This window comes from Zootoca vivipara, chromosome 8 (genome assembly GCF_965207765.1).
Source record: "Zootoca vivipara chromosome 8, rZooViv2.hap1.1, whole genome shotgun sequence".
Lineage (NCBI taxonomy): Eukaryota > Metazoa > Chordata > Lepidosauria > Squamata > Lacertidae > Zootoca > Zootoca vivipara.
Window position 1 is genome coordinate 10513534 of NC_142591.1, and position 16131 is coordinate 10529664.

At 45.1% G+C, this 16131-nt stretch overlaps 2 protein-coding genes across 3 annotated transcripts in view; one reads left to right on the forward strand and one right to left on the reverse strand.

Moving 5' to 3' along the window:
• Positions 1-9504, reverse strand: part of GALNT12 (polypeptide N-acetylgalactosaminyltransferase 12) — a 34803-nt gene extending 25299 nt beyond the window's left edge. The window contains exons 1-3 of the mRNA XM_035125262.3: positions 8837-9504; positions 4599-4768; positions 3489-3678 (exon numbers count right to left, since the gene is read on the reverse strand). Of these exons, the coding sequence (XP_034981153.1) occupies positions 3489-3678; positions 4599-4768; positions 8837-9231 (755 nt within the window). The 5' untranslated portion in view covers positions 9232-9504. The remainder of the gene's footprint in view (positions 1-3488; positions 3679-4598; positions 4769-8836) is intronic.
• Positions 9505-9702: 198 nt separating this feature from the next.
• The window catches only part of ANKS6 (ankyrin repeat and sterile alpha motif domain containing 6), a 30314-nt gene continuing 23885 nt past the window's right edge, over positions 9703-16131 (forward strand). For both annotated transcript variants that reach the window (XR_015951637.1, XM_035125443.3), the window contains exons 1-3: positions 9703-10419; positions 11364-11860; positions 15335-15379. Coding sequence is in view for 1 of the 2 variants with exons in the window: in XM_035125443.3 (XP_034981334.3) it covers positions 10067-10419; positions 11364-11860; positions 15335-15379 (895 nt within the window). In the remaining variant the exon portion in view is untranslated. The remainder of the gene's footprint in view (positions 10420-11363; positions 11861-15334; positions 15380-16131) is intronic.

The window sequence follows — 16131 nt, forward strand, 5'->3', positions numbered from 1 at the left end:
ACCGACATTTAACAACTGTACTCTGTGAAAGGGAAAATGAGCACAAATGTTCTAATTAACAGCTACAGACTTTTTAGAGTTTAGTCACCACTAGAGAGCTGGAGAATAACCTCTTTTTGTCCCTTTCCTCCCCATTAACAACATCCCATGAGAAATGAGAAAACAATCCATGGTGGTTTTAGGGACAAAAATGGTTCTACTCCGTGCCAAACCACACCAGGTTCAGTTGAACAGAACAAATCTGCATCACAATGTTCATATATTTACTTTGCCAATGTAAAGTCATTATATTAATAGTCAGGATTTTTCATCTTTGTAGTTGAGGTAATATTCAGCAACGTACTGTAAATATACAAACAACAAAGGGTGTGGGGAGCTTATCTAACTGCTTCACAGAGTCTTTTTACTACGTCTTTTGGTAATCTTCTTCAAAGAAAGTGATGGTAACATAAGGGGAAAAGGCATGGTGAAACAGATACACAGGCAAAGCTGAAGCACAGCAGAACACACACACACACACACACACACACACACACCACAAGTAAACTCATTTTACTCACTCTCCAGTCCAAGGACCTTCAAGAGTTCAGTGACCAGTCTTTCCTGACTGGGTCTGTCAGTGAGATGGCCACAATCCAGGCAGACAGGCAAAGTGCAGGCTGGTTGCCAGACAGCCAAAGAAGAGAAAGGAGATGAAGTCAGAGAAGACGAGAAAAGGAGAGCAAGAGAAACCTAACAGCAGGAGTGGGTTACTTACAGATATTAAAGCCAAGCAGTCAAAAGATGAAAATCTGCACCAACATACATACTCATGTTTTTACATGAGTAGAATGTGTCCTTTTATTTAAAAATGCATCTCTGGGTTATTTGTGGGGCATAGGAATTTGTTCATCCCGCCCCCCAAATATAGTCCGGCTCACCACATGGTCTAAGAGATGGTGGACCGGCCCACGGCTGAAAAAGGTTGCTCTACAATGCTGTACAATGTGTTATCTCTCCCTTTACGCCTACCCTACTGGCCACGTGAAAGCAGGAACCATGATGAGCCGTAGTGTGCACTGTGATGCCATAAGTTGGGTAGAGAGTTGGCACAATTATTTCAATTTATACGATGTCAATGCACCCAGCTATGTCCCTGTTCCCCGTTTCTAATTTTTAACTGACACTTGAGTCATATCAGGTCATTTGCAAGAGAAAACGGCTATGTCCTGAACTCCTGCAATAGTGCAGTCAATTCGTTTAAACAAGGTTTGCAGTGGTGAAAGAGCAGCAGCTTGAGGACAGGATAGTAAAAACAATAACTGGGCCAAAATATATACCGTAATAGTATAGTTAATATTATGCAGGAATACCCTATGGCAGCAGTTTGCACCACTGCTGTTAGTTATGGAGGCTGCTGCAGCTGAGACCACATGAGGCACCAGTTCATAACGATATTTTTACGTGAAAATAAGAGATCGGGAAACATGTGGATCATTGCTAAGACTACATACAGTTTATATACAATAAACAAACAGAATGCAGTAAAATACAGGTATGAGGGAAATTATTCATTTTCGGTCTAAATCTTGACCCACACTGCCATCTGGTGGATTAACCACACTGTTAAAATTGACAAGCATGCCTTTGGTTACTTCAAAAGAACTGGATAAATCTGGCATATAGGCCTCTATAATCTAATAGTTCAAATTATTAAATAAAGTAAAAGCATTAGTTTTCCCTTCAAAATGTTTCCTGTTAAATATTAATTACGGTACATTCCAAGCATTATTACATGTTGTTTTTCACTTTGGTGTTTAGGCAGGTGTTCTGCCTAAAATTCCACTTCCTTGAATTATTTTTAGAGGTCTCATTTTTTTATTCTTTCATTCACAATGCAGAACCACAACCTCTGACAGCGGGGTTTGTGCTCATTGGTGGGTTTCCTTGCATTTTGGTGTTAATAATAGTCTTAACCACAAGTCTACTTTTAATGTATGTACGGTAGGAGAGGGGTTGCCAGTAAGTTATTATGGCTTAATGCTTGATGGTATTCAGTGCTTGTATAATGCATTTATGACACTGCAAAATACATAAGGGCCCAGTTTGCATCTATCACTAAGCAAAACTGTGACTAAGAGAGCATGTGGGTATCCACAGCAAAAAACTGTGTCTGCTCTGCCCCTCCTCTGGTCTTGCTGCTGCTGCACTGCCCAGAACTAAGCATTGTTTGGCTTAGTGTTACATCAAAACCTGGACTCATGGTTTGTCTTGCTCCAGACAAACTGCAAGTTGTAGCCAAAGTTCATTTAATGATTGCCACTCATGGTATGGCTGTGGAAGACACCACATAGCAGCAGATGGAAAATGAGTGAACTGGCCATGATTTTTTGCTGTGAGCACTTGCATGCTTGCTTTTTCATACTTCGACATGTTTTTGCTTACTGTTATGTGCAAACTGGGCCACATGTATTTTGTGCTGGTTGTCAGAAACACGTTATACAGCACAGTGTACCATCAAGCATTTTCTTCCCTCACCATTCTCATTGCTTTATGCCGCTAGAAAAATCCCACATCTCCATCTTGCAAGAAGCTGAAAATAACTCAGCAGCAGCAGTCAGTCTCAGAGGCATCATCTCAATATAAGCAAAATGTATTTTGAAAAAAGGAGGGCATACCAATAAACAACCTTTTTATCTACAAATGTAAACGCTATCAATTTAAAGCCAGCCCTGTCTCACTCCTGCTACAAAAACTGAGATAGCTGAAGAGACCATCTTGGCTGACTCTTGCTGCATCCACAGTTGGAGGAATGACAGCAACAGCAGCAGGCACATTCTATGTTTAAGATAATATTTTGTTCTTTTGCTAATTATGCTGTTTTAAATGTATATATTTGACTTTCTTTAGGAATATTTTCTTTTCTGTTAATTATGTTGCTTTGAAATTATACTTTATATTTGACTTTATTCTATAATAGTTTTTTCTGAATTGTTTTATTTGATGTTTCAACATAGGTTGTAAACCACTTTGAGATTTTTTCTTAAAAATATAAAGTGTAGAAATGAAATGAAAAATAATAATGATGAATCCAAGGGATTTAGGGCTTATATTTTTAAAAACGGAAGTCCTTCCTTGATACATGGCAATTTCTTCTGAACTGCGGGGGATTTTCAAAAGCAGTTTATATTATGGCAATCTATGGTTGAAATATATATTAATGATCCCATTGGGCATGCCTGAAACAGCTCCATGAATCTTAGTAAAGTACTGGAGGTTTACACATTACTTATACTGGTTCTAACTAACACATATTTTTTGAAATTAGAATGTCTTAAATCATTTTTAAAGTACTATTTGGATTCATCTAAAATATCAGGTAGAAGAACAGAAAATATAGAATGTGAGGCAAATACTCTGGCTCTTGTTGCCACTGCTGAGAAAGAAAAGGAAAATCAAATGCCACTCACTTTTTTAATGCATATGGAAAGTTTTTTCCTGAACATTACCTTTCTAATAATGGTTCAAGCCATTCTTCATGGCACTCACAGTGGCAATCAAGAAAGGTTAGAACATCCCCTTTTGCTATAGAAGCTCCCAACAGTCTTGCTCGAACCAATCCTTCTCTCTTGTTTGCCCGGATAAGCCGTACCTTGCGCAGGTTAGCCACATAGTTTTCCAAAGTCTCCTTTAAGTGCTCTGTAAAAAAAGAGATGAATGAACTGCTGTTGTACAAAGCAACTGCTAGCAAAACATTTCCAGCAATTCAGTGTTGAAATCCATTTTCAGTTCACCAAAAAGTGAGCTGTGATGAACCTCCCTTGGGAGGGTGTTCCAGATTTGTGATGCCACAACCAAAATTACCTACCTTGCATGTTCATTTGCCCCACGTCTGAAAGCAGAGCGGTGCAGTGCCCAAGATGCTGACCTGAACATATTCCAACTTAATGTCAATCAGGGTTTCTAAACCTTTAACTCCATTATCCACTTAAATATTCATTAACAACCTGTACTCATTAAAACCTGCCTGGTTTTTGAGATCATCATTGGAAGTCTGGCTCTGGGTGTTCCCACCTACTAAGATTATGTGGGTGGCCATCTAAGATTGGGTTTTCTTGATGCAAGTACCTTAGTTAATCAACCCACTCTCCTTATCTGCTCATCTGGCATTAGGCAATGTGAGGCAACAGAAGATCTGCCCTCCAAGGAATGTATCGCCCACTACTGCTGCTAATGTGGCAGCGATGGCTGCAGTGTCTCTCCACATCCCGTGCTGGCTCACATGTCCGCCAAGACTTTTAAGAGAGGTGGGAAATAAACAACATTGTGGTATACTGACGAGATAATCACACTATGATTACCGAGAAGTAATTTTCAGGAGTATAGAGCAAACATTACAATGCAGGTCACTGGCAACACATCTCTATGCAAGCCAGTTTCAGTCTACGTTGTTCCTTGGAAATACTTCCTGCTAAGTTGCACTCTTACACCAAGATGAAACCAATTATATCCTAAAAGGGCTACACTTTCCAAGTGTAGTAGCTACTAAATGCCCTATTCCTTCCACAGAAAATCCTGTGCCAGAAGGGGGCTTTGTGGAGATATCACAAATGGCTTACCTTTATCACTGTAATCATCTACAAGGATTACTTCTTCCAGAAGGATGTCAGGAGAAGTCTCAAGAACACTATGAACTGTTCTGAGAAGCGTTGACCAAGCCTCATTATAAAAAGCTATTATAACAGAAGTCTTTGGAAGGTTATAATAATCATACTTCTTTTCTCTGCATCTGTAAGAAAAGCATACATTTTAATCGAAAATACATAATTAAACAATACTCTGCCCAACAATTTATGCAGAAGTGAGGTGAATACGCAAATACGTATCTGTGATATGAAGAGTGCTGGAGGAGACTCTTGAGAGTCCCATGGACTGCAAGAAGATCAAACCTATCCATTCTTAAGGAAATCAGCCCTGAGTGCTCACTGGAAGGACAGATCCTGAAGTTGAGGCCCAAATACTTTGGCCACCTCATGAGAAGAGAAGAGTTCCTGGAAAAGACCCTGATGTTGGGAAAGATGGAGGGCACAAGGAGAAGGGGACGTCAGAGGACAAGATGGGTGGACAGTATTCTCGAAGCTACTAACATGAATCTGACCAAACTGCAGGAGGTAGTGGAAGGTAGGGAAGTGCCTGGCGTGCTCTGGTACATGGGGTCACAAAGAGTCGGACACGACTAAACGACTAAACAACAACAACTGTGAAGAGTAGGACCTGCAGCAAGGAAATAATTTATCCTAGATTTTCATCTTGCAGTTTCAAAAAGTGTATCAACTCCATTAGGAATAGCATCCAGTTTGTGATGTGCTCCGCACTACATTAAGTATATTAGGGAATTCAATACTACTTCTAAGCACACATCAGAATGTACTGTATATGCAAGCGTCAATACCACCTATTCATGATGTACTATTTGCAAATGCCATCCCACTCCCAATTCTGCTGCTACTAATTGCATGTAAATGTCTTTTCTAAAAACAACAATTAGAGTTGAATCAGTGAGAGCTTATTTTTAATATCTGCCCCACCAAGGTTAATCACAGCCAGCTCATATAAGATTCACTTGTTCGATTTTCTGGTTTCTAGGAAATATATTTCATCAGATCATTCATTAATACCTCTCTCCTACCCAAAGGTGTTCCCATTTTGCTCACTAATGCTCCTACTGCTCCCTTCAAGGGCCAAATCAAATGATTGTTTTTGAGGTGAAAATTTCATCATGCTGATAACTTTCACATGCTGCAGTAGTCTTGAGAAAGTTCCCCAGCACAGTGAAACTGCATGGTACTCAAACCAGTTTCTGAGTCAGGTGTTTAACCAGAAACTGAGCTTCACCTGTGTGGTGGAAATATATACACCACCATTCAGTTACGCTACATTCACAGACATTGCAACGTCAGCAATTTACAATCTCTCTAGTCCAGGAAGTAAAGTGTAGTATTTTTCTTCTTCTTCTTATGAGAAATCTTGTTATAATCTTTTGTAAATAAAAGACTTCAGTTTCCTCTAACAAGCAGAAATGGAACGTGATAAGGCAGCTATTGGCAATGTCCATGAGTACTGTACAGGGCACTTTCTTGCACAGGTTGGGGTGGCAAGAATGAAAGGGTTATGAACAGCTGGCATACAGAGTGGAACTACATCCGGCTTAAGTCAGTTGAGGGTGCCTCGCTTGGAAAATTTCCAGGAAGAAAATATTGTCAAAGGCTACCACTGTGCCAGATTGAGAACAGGCAGCAATAAAAAGTCAGCAATCATCTGTGTGATCTTAAGCATGGGACAGCCTCAGTGATAAGTTTGGTTAACTATACACATAGGACTGGGTTCAAAGAAAGTGCTCAACTGAGGAATGATCATGGCCCAAATATCTTGACATGATATCAAACTTCCAAAAATGGTGGAATATAGCTGTGTGAACTCACACCTTTTTGGAGAATTATTGGGGAGGCAGCCGGACAATGGTAAGAGATGGGACTCCCTGAGAAAATATGGGAAAGGGGTTGGGCAGCAGCAGAACTGGAAGCAGCAATGATTTTGAGAGGCTACAAACATTCTCACCAACTAACGATCTTCTTCATTTGGGATACAATTTTCAAGTGGAGATGCTCTCAGAGAGGTGACCCTTTACATTAAAGCTAAGTTGGCACAGGTCCCATTCACTGTTTCTGGCATGGAGTTTGCTGGTTGCATTAACTTCCAGCCACTGGTACCACATACCATGACATTTGTACATACCGTAGGTAGGCATTATATATTGAATTACCCAATTATTTAAGGATTGGATTTTCATATGCATTCTAGCTATTTATGCCACGAGTGACTGGTTTTTTTTTATGTATGAAAACACAGGCTCTAAAAGTGTGGGACAAACCCTTCCAGGGCACCTAGGGTGTGGCAGTGCACTGTTCCAGGAAGTGAACAGGTGAATCTAGAATTCTAGATTGATTAAATATCCACAAACAGAAGTCTTTAAACAAACAAACCTTATATCTGGTGGGTGACAGCTCCCCCACTGCACCATGATCCCATTCTGTCTTGAACAGGCACTTAAAGAAAGGCTATGGGGCTTTCCCCCCCTCCAAATGTTGTTTCCCTGTTTTCAGAGCAGATCATAGTTGCCTGCTCTGTTCCTCTTCTGACATAGTATTTACAGTAAAGGTAAAGGTAAAGGGACCCTTGACCATTAGGTCCAGTCGTGGACGACTCTGGGGTTGCGGCGCTCATCTCGCTCTATAGGCCGAGGGAGCTGGCTTTCGTCCGCAGACAGCTTCCGGGCCATGTGGCCAGCATGACTAAGCCGCTTCTGGGGAACCAGAGCAGCACACAGAAACGCCGTTTACCTTCCCGCTGTTGCAGTACCTATTTATCTACTTGCACTTAGACGTGCTTTCAAACTGCTAGGTAGGCAGGAGCAGGGACCGAGCAACGGGAGCTCACCCTGTCGCGGGGATTCGAACCGACGACCTTCTGATCAGCAAGCCCTAGGCTCTGTGGTTTAACCCAGAGCGCCACCCGCATCCCTTGTATTTAAAGTAACACGCCAATATTTGCACACAACTGTATGAAAGATTGCCATATGTTCACCTGTAAGACGGGGGACGAGTTGCAGTAGGCAGGCCAAGTTTAAGGAGGGGAGATTTTAAAATGTCAGAGAAAAACACAGGCATGATACATTGTTACGACTGGAGAGTATAGCTGGGCCCCAATGAATCTGCTACTGAAAGCAAACCTTCTCTCCTAGGCACTCGTGTACACTATACTGTACAATCTTGCTTTGCCAACATTTCCCCCAGACAGGCAGTAGCTCATATCCACTCTGAATGGGTTTTTACTCAGTGTTTTTAAAAGAAAAAGAAAAAAAAATGTTGTTACAGTAAGTGCCGCACTTTGAACATTATGGGTAAAATGGGGGGCTGGAGGGAAATTCATAACTTACTTTAAAAATCATTGCAAACTGTTAAAATCATTAGTTGGATTGTAATAACACTTGTAGTCTAATGGTGAAATTTGGATACAATGGAGATGCAAAAGATTTGGATTATTATAAAAGATGCAGGAGGAAATGATTAACAAGAGGACCCACAAAGGGGGAGGGAGTGTCCAGGAGATTATTTGGGGTCTTGTTTTTTATGGTGTATGTTGGAAATCTGTTTGTAAAATTTTAATTTGAAAACCAAATAAATAAATATTTTTTAAAAAAACTGGTACTGAGTACCCTTGAGTACCCCATGGAAAAAGCACCGGTTTAAATCTTGTCTGGAGCTCACCTCCCATACACCCACCCACACCTGTGCTCTAAGTAAGGTGGCCATTTCAGGTACCTGAGGAAGCAGACTCTCCAGTGCAATCACGGAATTGTAGAGTTGGGTGGGACCCCTGCGCGTCATCTAGCCCAACCCCCGGCAATGTAGAAATCTCAACTAGATCATATATCAGGGGTCAGCAAACTTTTTCAGTAGGGGGCCAGTCCACTGTCCCTCAGACCTTGTTGGGGGCCGGACTATGTTTTGAAAAAATATATGAACGAATTCCTATACCCCACAAATAACCCAGAGATGCATTTTAAATAAAAGGACACCTTCTACTCATGTAAAAACATGCTGATTCCCGGACCATCCGCGGGCCGGATTTAGAAGGCGATTGGACCGCATCCGGCCCCTGGGCCTTAGTTTGGGGACCCCTGTCATATATTGACACACGGCCATCCAGGTTTCCCCCTGCCACCCCTCTACCTCGACTCCCCTGTTTCCTTCGGGCAGCGCCCGTCCCTTTGCCGCCCTCCCTCCCTCTCACTCACTGGAGGTGGCGGCGCTCCGGCAGGCGGCGGTGCAGCGAGATGCGGTCGCTGAGGTAGATGTTGATCTGGTGGCTCCGGATGCTCTCCTCCTGGCGCCGCTGCTCGGCGGCGCTCAGCTCCAGGCGCACGGGCCGGCCCAGCTCGCCCAGCTCCGCTTCCCTGCCCAGCGGAGGCTTGTCGTACACGGGCCTGCGGAGGAGCCGCCGGGCGAGCTCGGGAGGCTGCTGCGAGGGGAGCACGACTCCGCCGGCCTCGCCGAGCTCCGAGTCCGGCAGGCCCCGTTGCCACAGCAACAGCCAGCCCAGCGCCCCCGTCGCCGCCACCAGCAGGGCCGCCGCCGCCAAAGCCAGAGGCGCTCCCGCTCGGGACACCCGCGACCGCCGGCTCCGCCGCATCTCTGCTGCGCCGCCGTCCGAAGCCGGCGGTGGCCTCGCTTGAGGAGCGCGGGGCGGGACCCGAGGAGGAAGGGCCGCCCCGCCGCCGCTGGGCCCGGAGCGAGGAAGCGGCCTTCTTTGCAGGATAAGGCGGCGCTGAGGGAAGGAGCAGCCGAGGTGCCTCAGAGGCCGCGCGGCTCCTGGCCTTGGAAGTTTGACAGCTCGTCACAGAAAAAAAAAAAAACGAAAACGCAAAACACGCAACAACGCAAACCAGCCAGACTTCTTCGCCTATTTGTTTATTTAATTTTTATACGGCCCTTCATCTCAGGGCAGTCTGTGACAGAAGAAATAATACATGAGACATAATAAAAACCCAACCAAAAACTCCCCCCTCCCCTCCCACAAACACATTTTTGTTCTTGTTTGTTTGTTTTCTGCAGCGGACCGTCCTGAGATCTCCGGATGAAGGGCGGTATACAAATTTTAATAAATATATTTAAGCAGCAGCAGCAGCATAGCGCTGTTCTATTTTTCTCCTCGGGGATGGAAGGCTCTCGGGCGCTAGGCCAAACTTAACAAGCAAATTAATTAATAACTAAAACTGGCGGCGGCGTCGGGCTGTGCGAAGCTCCCTTCTCCCCGTGGCGAAGCGAAGCCCCAGTCCTCGCCCGGAGGCCTCAGCCCAGCGCCGCCGCCCTGCCCGCCTGGCTGCCGTCCCTCCCTCTTTCCCTTCCCGGCCGAACTGTGCGGAGAAGACGGCCACCCTCCCGCCTCACTCCTCCGCCTCCTCTGACGAGCGGAGCCGGGGAGCCAAGAGAGGAGGACGCCCGGCGGCGGAGCGCGAGGGCCGCGGATGGGGGAGTGCGGGGTGGCGGCCGGCGCCCAGCTGCTGCTCCGCGCCTGCGACCAAGGCGACTGCGAGGGCGCCCGGCGACTGTTGCTGGGCCCGCCGGCGGCCTCCGGGGCCGGCGATGAAGCGGCGGCGGCGGAGCCCGGCAGCTGCGCCGCGCCCGGCGGGTCTGGAGCTGCGTCGGGCCTGCCGCCGGGCTCGGTGCCCGTGGACTGCGCCGACGAGGCCGGCAACACGGGGCTGCAGTTCGCGGCGGCCGGCGGCCACGAGGAGCTGGTGGGCTTCCTGCTGCGGAGGGGAGCCTCGGTGCAGAGCCGCAACCACTGCGGCTGGAGCCCGCTCATGCAGGCGGCCAGGTCAGGGCGGAGAGCAAAGCCAGGCCGCGGAGGACGCCGGGCAAAGGGGGTCTCGTGCAACGTCGGGATGCTGGGGAAGATGCTGACTCGAGTTTCCCGACCCTTGTGAGCCTAAGCGCCAAAGCACGGGGTGCCTGGGCACCCACAAAATTCCCCAGTGATGGGGCTGGGCACCTACAGATTTTGGTGCCAGGGCCTTGCACAGTCGCGGGGGTCAAACTGGCACTCCTGCTTGGGTGCATCATGTGGGTTAGAAGAATCATAGAACTGTGTGGAAGGGGCAGGAGGGCCATCTAGTCCAACCCTCTGTTTGTCTGCACCCTTCTGTGTCGAAAGACAGCGGAATACACCTCCGAAAGTGAAATAAAAACCGCTATGTTCGCAGCACCAAAGTGACCGCCCTGAGGCACAAGCCTCGGTGATGTGTATGGCGGTCTTGGATGAGCCAGACAACAGGACCCTCCTCTTGGCCTCGCTGATGCCAAAGGATGAAGAAAAGCAGAGCAGTACAGTACGTTTCACACCAGCATGACTGCAGGAGTTTGCCAGAAGGAGGTGTACAAGGCGCCATCCAACCATCTTAGGGACTCTGCTCTGGATTTGTGTAGTGTTTAGCACTTAGCCTTTCCTTTCCCCAAATATGACCCGCAAGGCAGTGGAGGTTTAGGATCAGAGAATCGGAGAATTGTAGAGTTAGAAGGGACCACAAGGATCATCTGGTCCAACCCCCTGAAAAAATTGTAAGTGCAGAACATAATGATAGGTGTGCCTCACTTAAGAGGATTCCTAGTCTGAAGGAGATTTGAATTGAGCTCAGATCCCATTCTCTGATCATGACACCACACTGTTTCTCTGCATTGTTAAGGCAAGAGTTTCTTAAATCCAAACAATGCAGTTTTATCTTACTGGGTATCATAACGTTTTCTCTCGTTTTTTTCCCACAGGTTTGGACATCTGAATGTGGCTCGCATCTTGCTAGAAAATGGCGCTGACCTTAATGCACAGAACAAATTGGGAGCCAGTGTACTTACAATGGCTTCTAGGGGTGGTCATGTCAGTGTGGTGAAGTTGTTGCTGGAATCGGGCGCTTATGTTGATAATTATGACCACCTGAGTACTAGCTGGGATAACAACAAAGAGGAATTGCCAGCTATCACCCCCCTTATGGCAGCTGTCCAGCACGGGCATGAGGCAGTGGTCCATCTTCTGTTGGACTGGGGAGCAGATTGTAATTATACCGTGAAGACTATGGGTTGGACCCCCCTAATGTTGGCCGCTGTTAGTGGAAGAGTGAGCTTGGCTCAGCAGCTTATGAACAAAGGAGCCAATCCCGATCATCTGAACACACTGCATAAAACACCATATGAAATATCTGTTGACTTCAAACATGAAGATATGATGGATTATTTGGCACCTTTAACAACAGTTAGACCTCAAACAGGTATGAGCTGCTTTGCAGTTATGGGTCTCACCATAGTTATTTTCTTGATTGGGAAACTCCCTGACTACAAAAAAAGGAACAACAAGCATGATTTTCTGGGCAGGATTGATGGCTGATAGCAAAGAGTGGGTCTCTTAGGTCCATAGCTGTCAAGTTCTCCCTTTTTTTAAAGGGAAATTCCCTTATGCTGAATAGGCTTCCACGCGAGAAAAGGGAAAACATGACAGCTATGCTTAGGTCTTGTCCTTATGGCCATATTATGCCCACTAATAATGTCAGGAGATGGGTGTTTAGCTCTCAATACATTGTAATGCAAGGGGTAAGCAGTCAGTTCAAATAATAAGGTTGTTTATAAAAAGGAATACCAGCAAGTCCAGTTTCTCAGGCTGACAAGAAACCTGGCCCCCCCTTTATGAGACCATCTAGTGCTCCTGTGTGATACAGAATTTGTTATTCCTAATAGAAAACAAACAAGATTCTGTTTGTCAACCTTTTTGTACCAGCTGAATACTTTTGTATTCTCCCTGGACTTTCAGAACTATGTTTCGGTCCTTGGAACAGATTATTGCTGCCAGTTTTTAAATGCTGTTATGCTACTTTTAAGGCAATAAATTTACCTGATTGATTCTTAATATTTTAGATGCTTTAATGTTTTAGTTGTTGGAATTCTGTGCAAACTGCCCAGAGGACATTGTTGATTGGATAGCCAGCAAATATTATTAATTGATGGATTAATCCATTCATTTGAAGTATGTTTACATGATGTACAATCAACTAGATATTTTTCTTTTGTAGAAATGACCCCAATTTTTGTACACAAAGTGCTTATTCATGAGGGGTCTTTGTCACTCACTATAATGGAGGGGGCCATTTTATGGTCAGTTGAGTCCCCTCCCTTAAAATATATGATGATGCTTCTGGAAAAAGGGAAGCACCATGTGAGCTTCAGAGCTCCCACACTTGCAAGGAATTGCTGGATCAGAGGACTTGGGCATGGAATTTATTTAAGTCCATAACTGATGGACTTAAATTGTTGCTTTCAGCTTCCAGTCTTTGCTTTTATTTCATTTCCCATTGTTCTTTTCTGTATTTTAGCAACCTGACTCTTTTCAAAATCCTCATACTCTTTTTCTTTTTAACCCTACTTATTTCCATGGCAAAAGAACTTGAGAATTTCTTGAATGAACTTTAACGGAGGACATAGTAGTGTTACGCCAAGGGAGTAGTTGTCCTGGGACCACATATGTAGGAATGTACATAAGCAGTAAACAAGATATGATTTGATCCAAACCATGAAATAAGGAAAGAGCAGTGCTTTGCATGCAAAAAGTACCAGGCTAAACCTGTGACATTGCCATGTAGGGCTTGAAAAGACATCTGTCCAAAACCCTGGACAGCAACTGTTAGCCAGTGTGTGACAATACTGAGCAAGATATGTGTCATTCACTATAGAGCAGCATCTTGTGCTTCTGACAGCAGAATCTGGACAACAGACTTAAGGTAGAGAAAAACAGTACCAACCTGATTTATGTAGAGCAGCCTTTCCAAAGCTGGTTCTCTGCGGATGGTTTGGACTCTTAACTCTCATCATCCTTTACAGTTAGCCATGCTGGCTGAGGGGTGTTTGTGTTGGAGTCCAAAACATCTGGAGGTGAGTAGTTTGGGAAAGACTGGTGATGTAAATAATCAAATCTTAGCATACAATAAGCACCACCCTCCATCTTTTTTCCCCCTCCTTCAGAAGGGTGCTGGTAGACAATATATTTTTAACCATTTATTTCTTTTTCTCTTTCAGCTAGCTCTTTCATTCTTTCCCAGCTCTACAATCAGAATTTCTGCCTTCTTCAATACTGGTGTTTCCTCTCCTTTTCTCCTGTCTTTTCCCTGATCCAGCAAGTCTGACGTCTCACGGGCTTCATTAGTACAAAAGATGACTCAGGAGTATAGGACCAAAATTCTACGTGCGCTGCAGCCTTGCTGTGCTGGTTTCTGGCAAGGCTTGTTATGCCTTGGGGAAAGGCACGTCACTACTAAAGTGAGTGTCACTCTGTACCCTGACATAGAGCATCCACACCCCTGTGAGTGCTTGTTGGCCTAGACCCACAAATCGCTGTGGGACAGGCTGCATATAGGATGCTGCCATACGCAAGGCTGCAGTGGTGGGGGAGCTGAGACTGGAGTCAGCCTTAAAGCTCCTCCCAAGGCTTCTATACTTAGTAGGGTTGGGGACAGGATTATAGGAGAAAGGAGCTGGCTAAAATGGATGCTCAGGCCTCCTGGGTCCTCAGCACTTAGATGGAGGTGGCCAGAGCCTGCCTGCCTCACAACATACAGCTTGAGGGTGTTTGTACACTCAGGGTGCACTGAATGATCTGGTATAGCCTGGCATGGATTCTGGAATGTACAAACATACCTGTGCTACTTCCCCTGGCACGTGAAGGGCTGAATCATGTCCTAAGGTTCTGTTGTTCAAGGCTACAAATATCTGTCTCAGGAGACAGTGAGGAGTGCACCTTTGTGGATGGGGTCAAACTGTTGGAAGGTTACATTCCCTTTTGTGGCTGTAAAGACCGATACAGGAGAGACATGTTTTGTTGCAGCTGGGACAAATGAAGGCGTCTGGTTGTGCTGCTGCAGGTGCACCATGGCGTTTCTTCCCTCTGTGCTCCTCCCAGCAATCATTCTTCCACCGGTCACTGCTATAGATGGCATGACCTGAATGCCTGTCTCCAGGCACTGTGGTTGTCTGCAAGGGATTCCCATGTGGCAAGGTTGATGCTGCTACTAGTCATAGAGGCAGGAGTGCATTCTGGGAATGTGGATTTGGGAGCACACATCTTTGTTTGAGACTCTGTCCTGCCATGGGATGCCCAAAATCTTATTGACACAGCACATGTGGAAGGCATTGAGGTTTCACTCCTGGCAGGTGTAAGTTGCCTATGACATCCTTCCATAAAGCAGCCTGCTCAGCATGCAAGTCCGGTAGACCTTCATCTTGGTATTGGACGTTAGCATCCCATTCTCCCATACCCTTTTGGAGAGAGGCAAGCCATTGTTGTAGCTGCAATGCCAATAATATGCAGCTATCAAAATTTGATAGCTGCATATTATTAATTTTCTTGTTCTTGTGACTTTTCACCTTATGTTTGGGGAAACGGTACCCCAGTGCTCCTTTGGGTCAAACAAAAATCACTACAGCTTTTCACACAGCAAACAATCACAGCCCCAAGAGACCAGGGGAGAGAGGAGGGTAATGGTACCTCAACAAACCTTCTGGCTTCAGAGATGAGCAGCATCACAGGACACTATCCAAAGTATTTTTTCATTACTTTAGGTTGTTGTTTTTTAATCATTTATAAATCAAAACACAAATTTTGAAGTAAAACGATTTACAGTACTTAAAATACATTGCATTATTTGTTCTTGTAGCATCAGCTGCAGCTGTTTTATAAACTTTATACTTTTCTCCCCCAGATAAACAGAAGAGGCAACCAGATATCTTCCATGCCTTGAAAATGGGTAAGGTCCTTTAAAATATTCTCTAACGCATCTGATGTATTCCTGGGTATAGTAACTAGAGGCATACTAGTGGGATAGAACCCCAAAGGTTTGGCTATTTCAAGTGGCCACTCCTATTGCTGTAGCTCAGAGACAGAGAACTTCTGACCTTCCGGATGTTGTTGTACTACAACTCACAGACTGTCCAGTGGTCAGGGATGAAGGGAAATGTAGTCCAGGAACATCTGGAGGGTTACAAGTTCCTCTTACCTATTAGGAGACTCTTGATTTCTGTCTCACAATGTTTGTTTCCCTCTGGCCCCTATTTCCATCAGTCATGTACCGGTAGACCCAGCCATGTAGACCCATCTTTCATAGTCCACCTTTCCTTTTTTCTCATGCCTTGTAATTTTTTATATTGCTGTAACTTCTGCCCATCATTCCTAGACTGCTCTGACTGCCTGAAGGGCCTGAAATGGTCAGCTGATGATAACAAGTTAATCGTTTATACTGCCAGTGTGAGTACTTTACGACACTCATCCTGGCTAGTCCTTACTAAAATGAAGTGTTGGCTCTTGCATACTATCAGTTCTGAAACTGGAGAATAACCCCCCTAACCCCACCCCACTCTCTAATCAAGATGAACAACAGAAAACCAACATTTTAAAATTACCTGACAAATATAGTTATAGAACAGAGCGCACTTGGTGAAAGCTTGAACAGGCCACCTTCTGAATAGCTCATTTGTCTCACACACTCGTTTGTGTATTCCC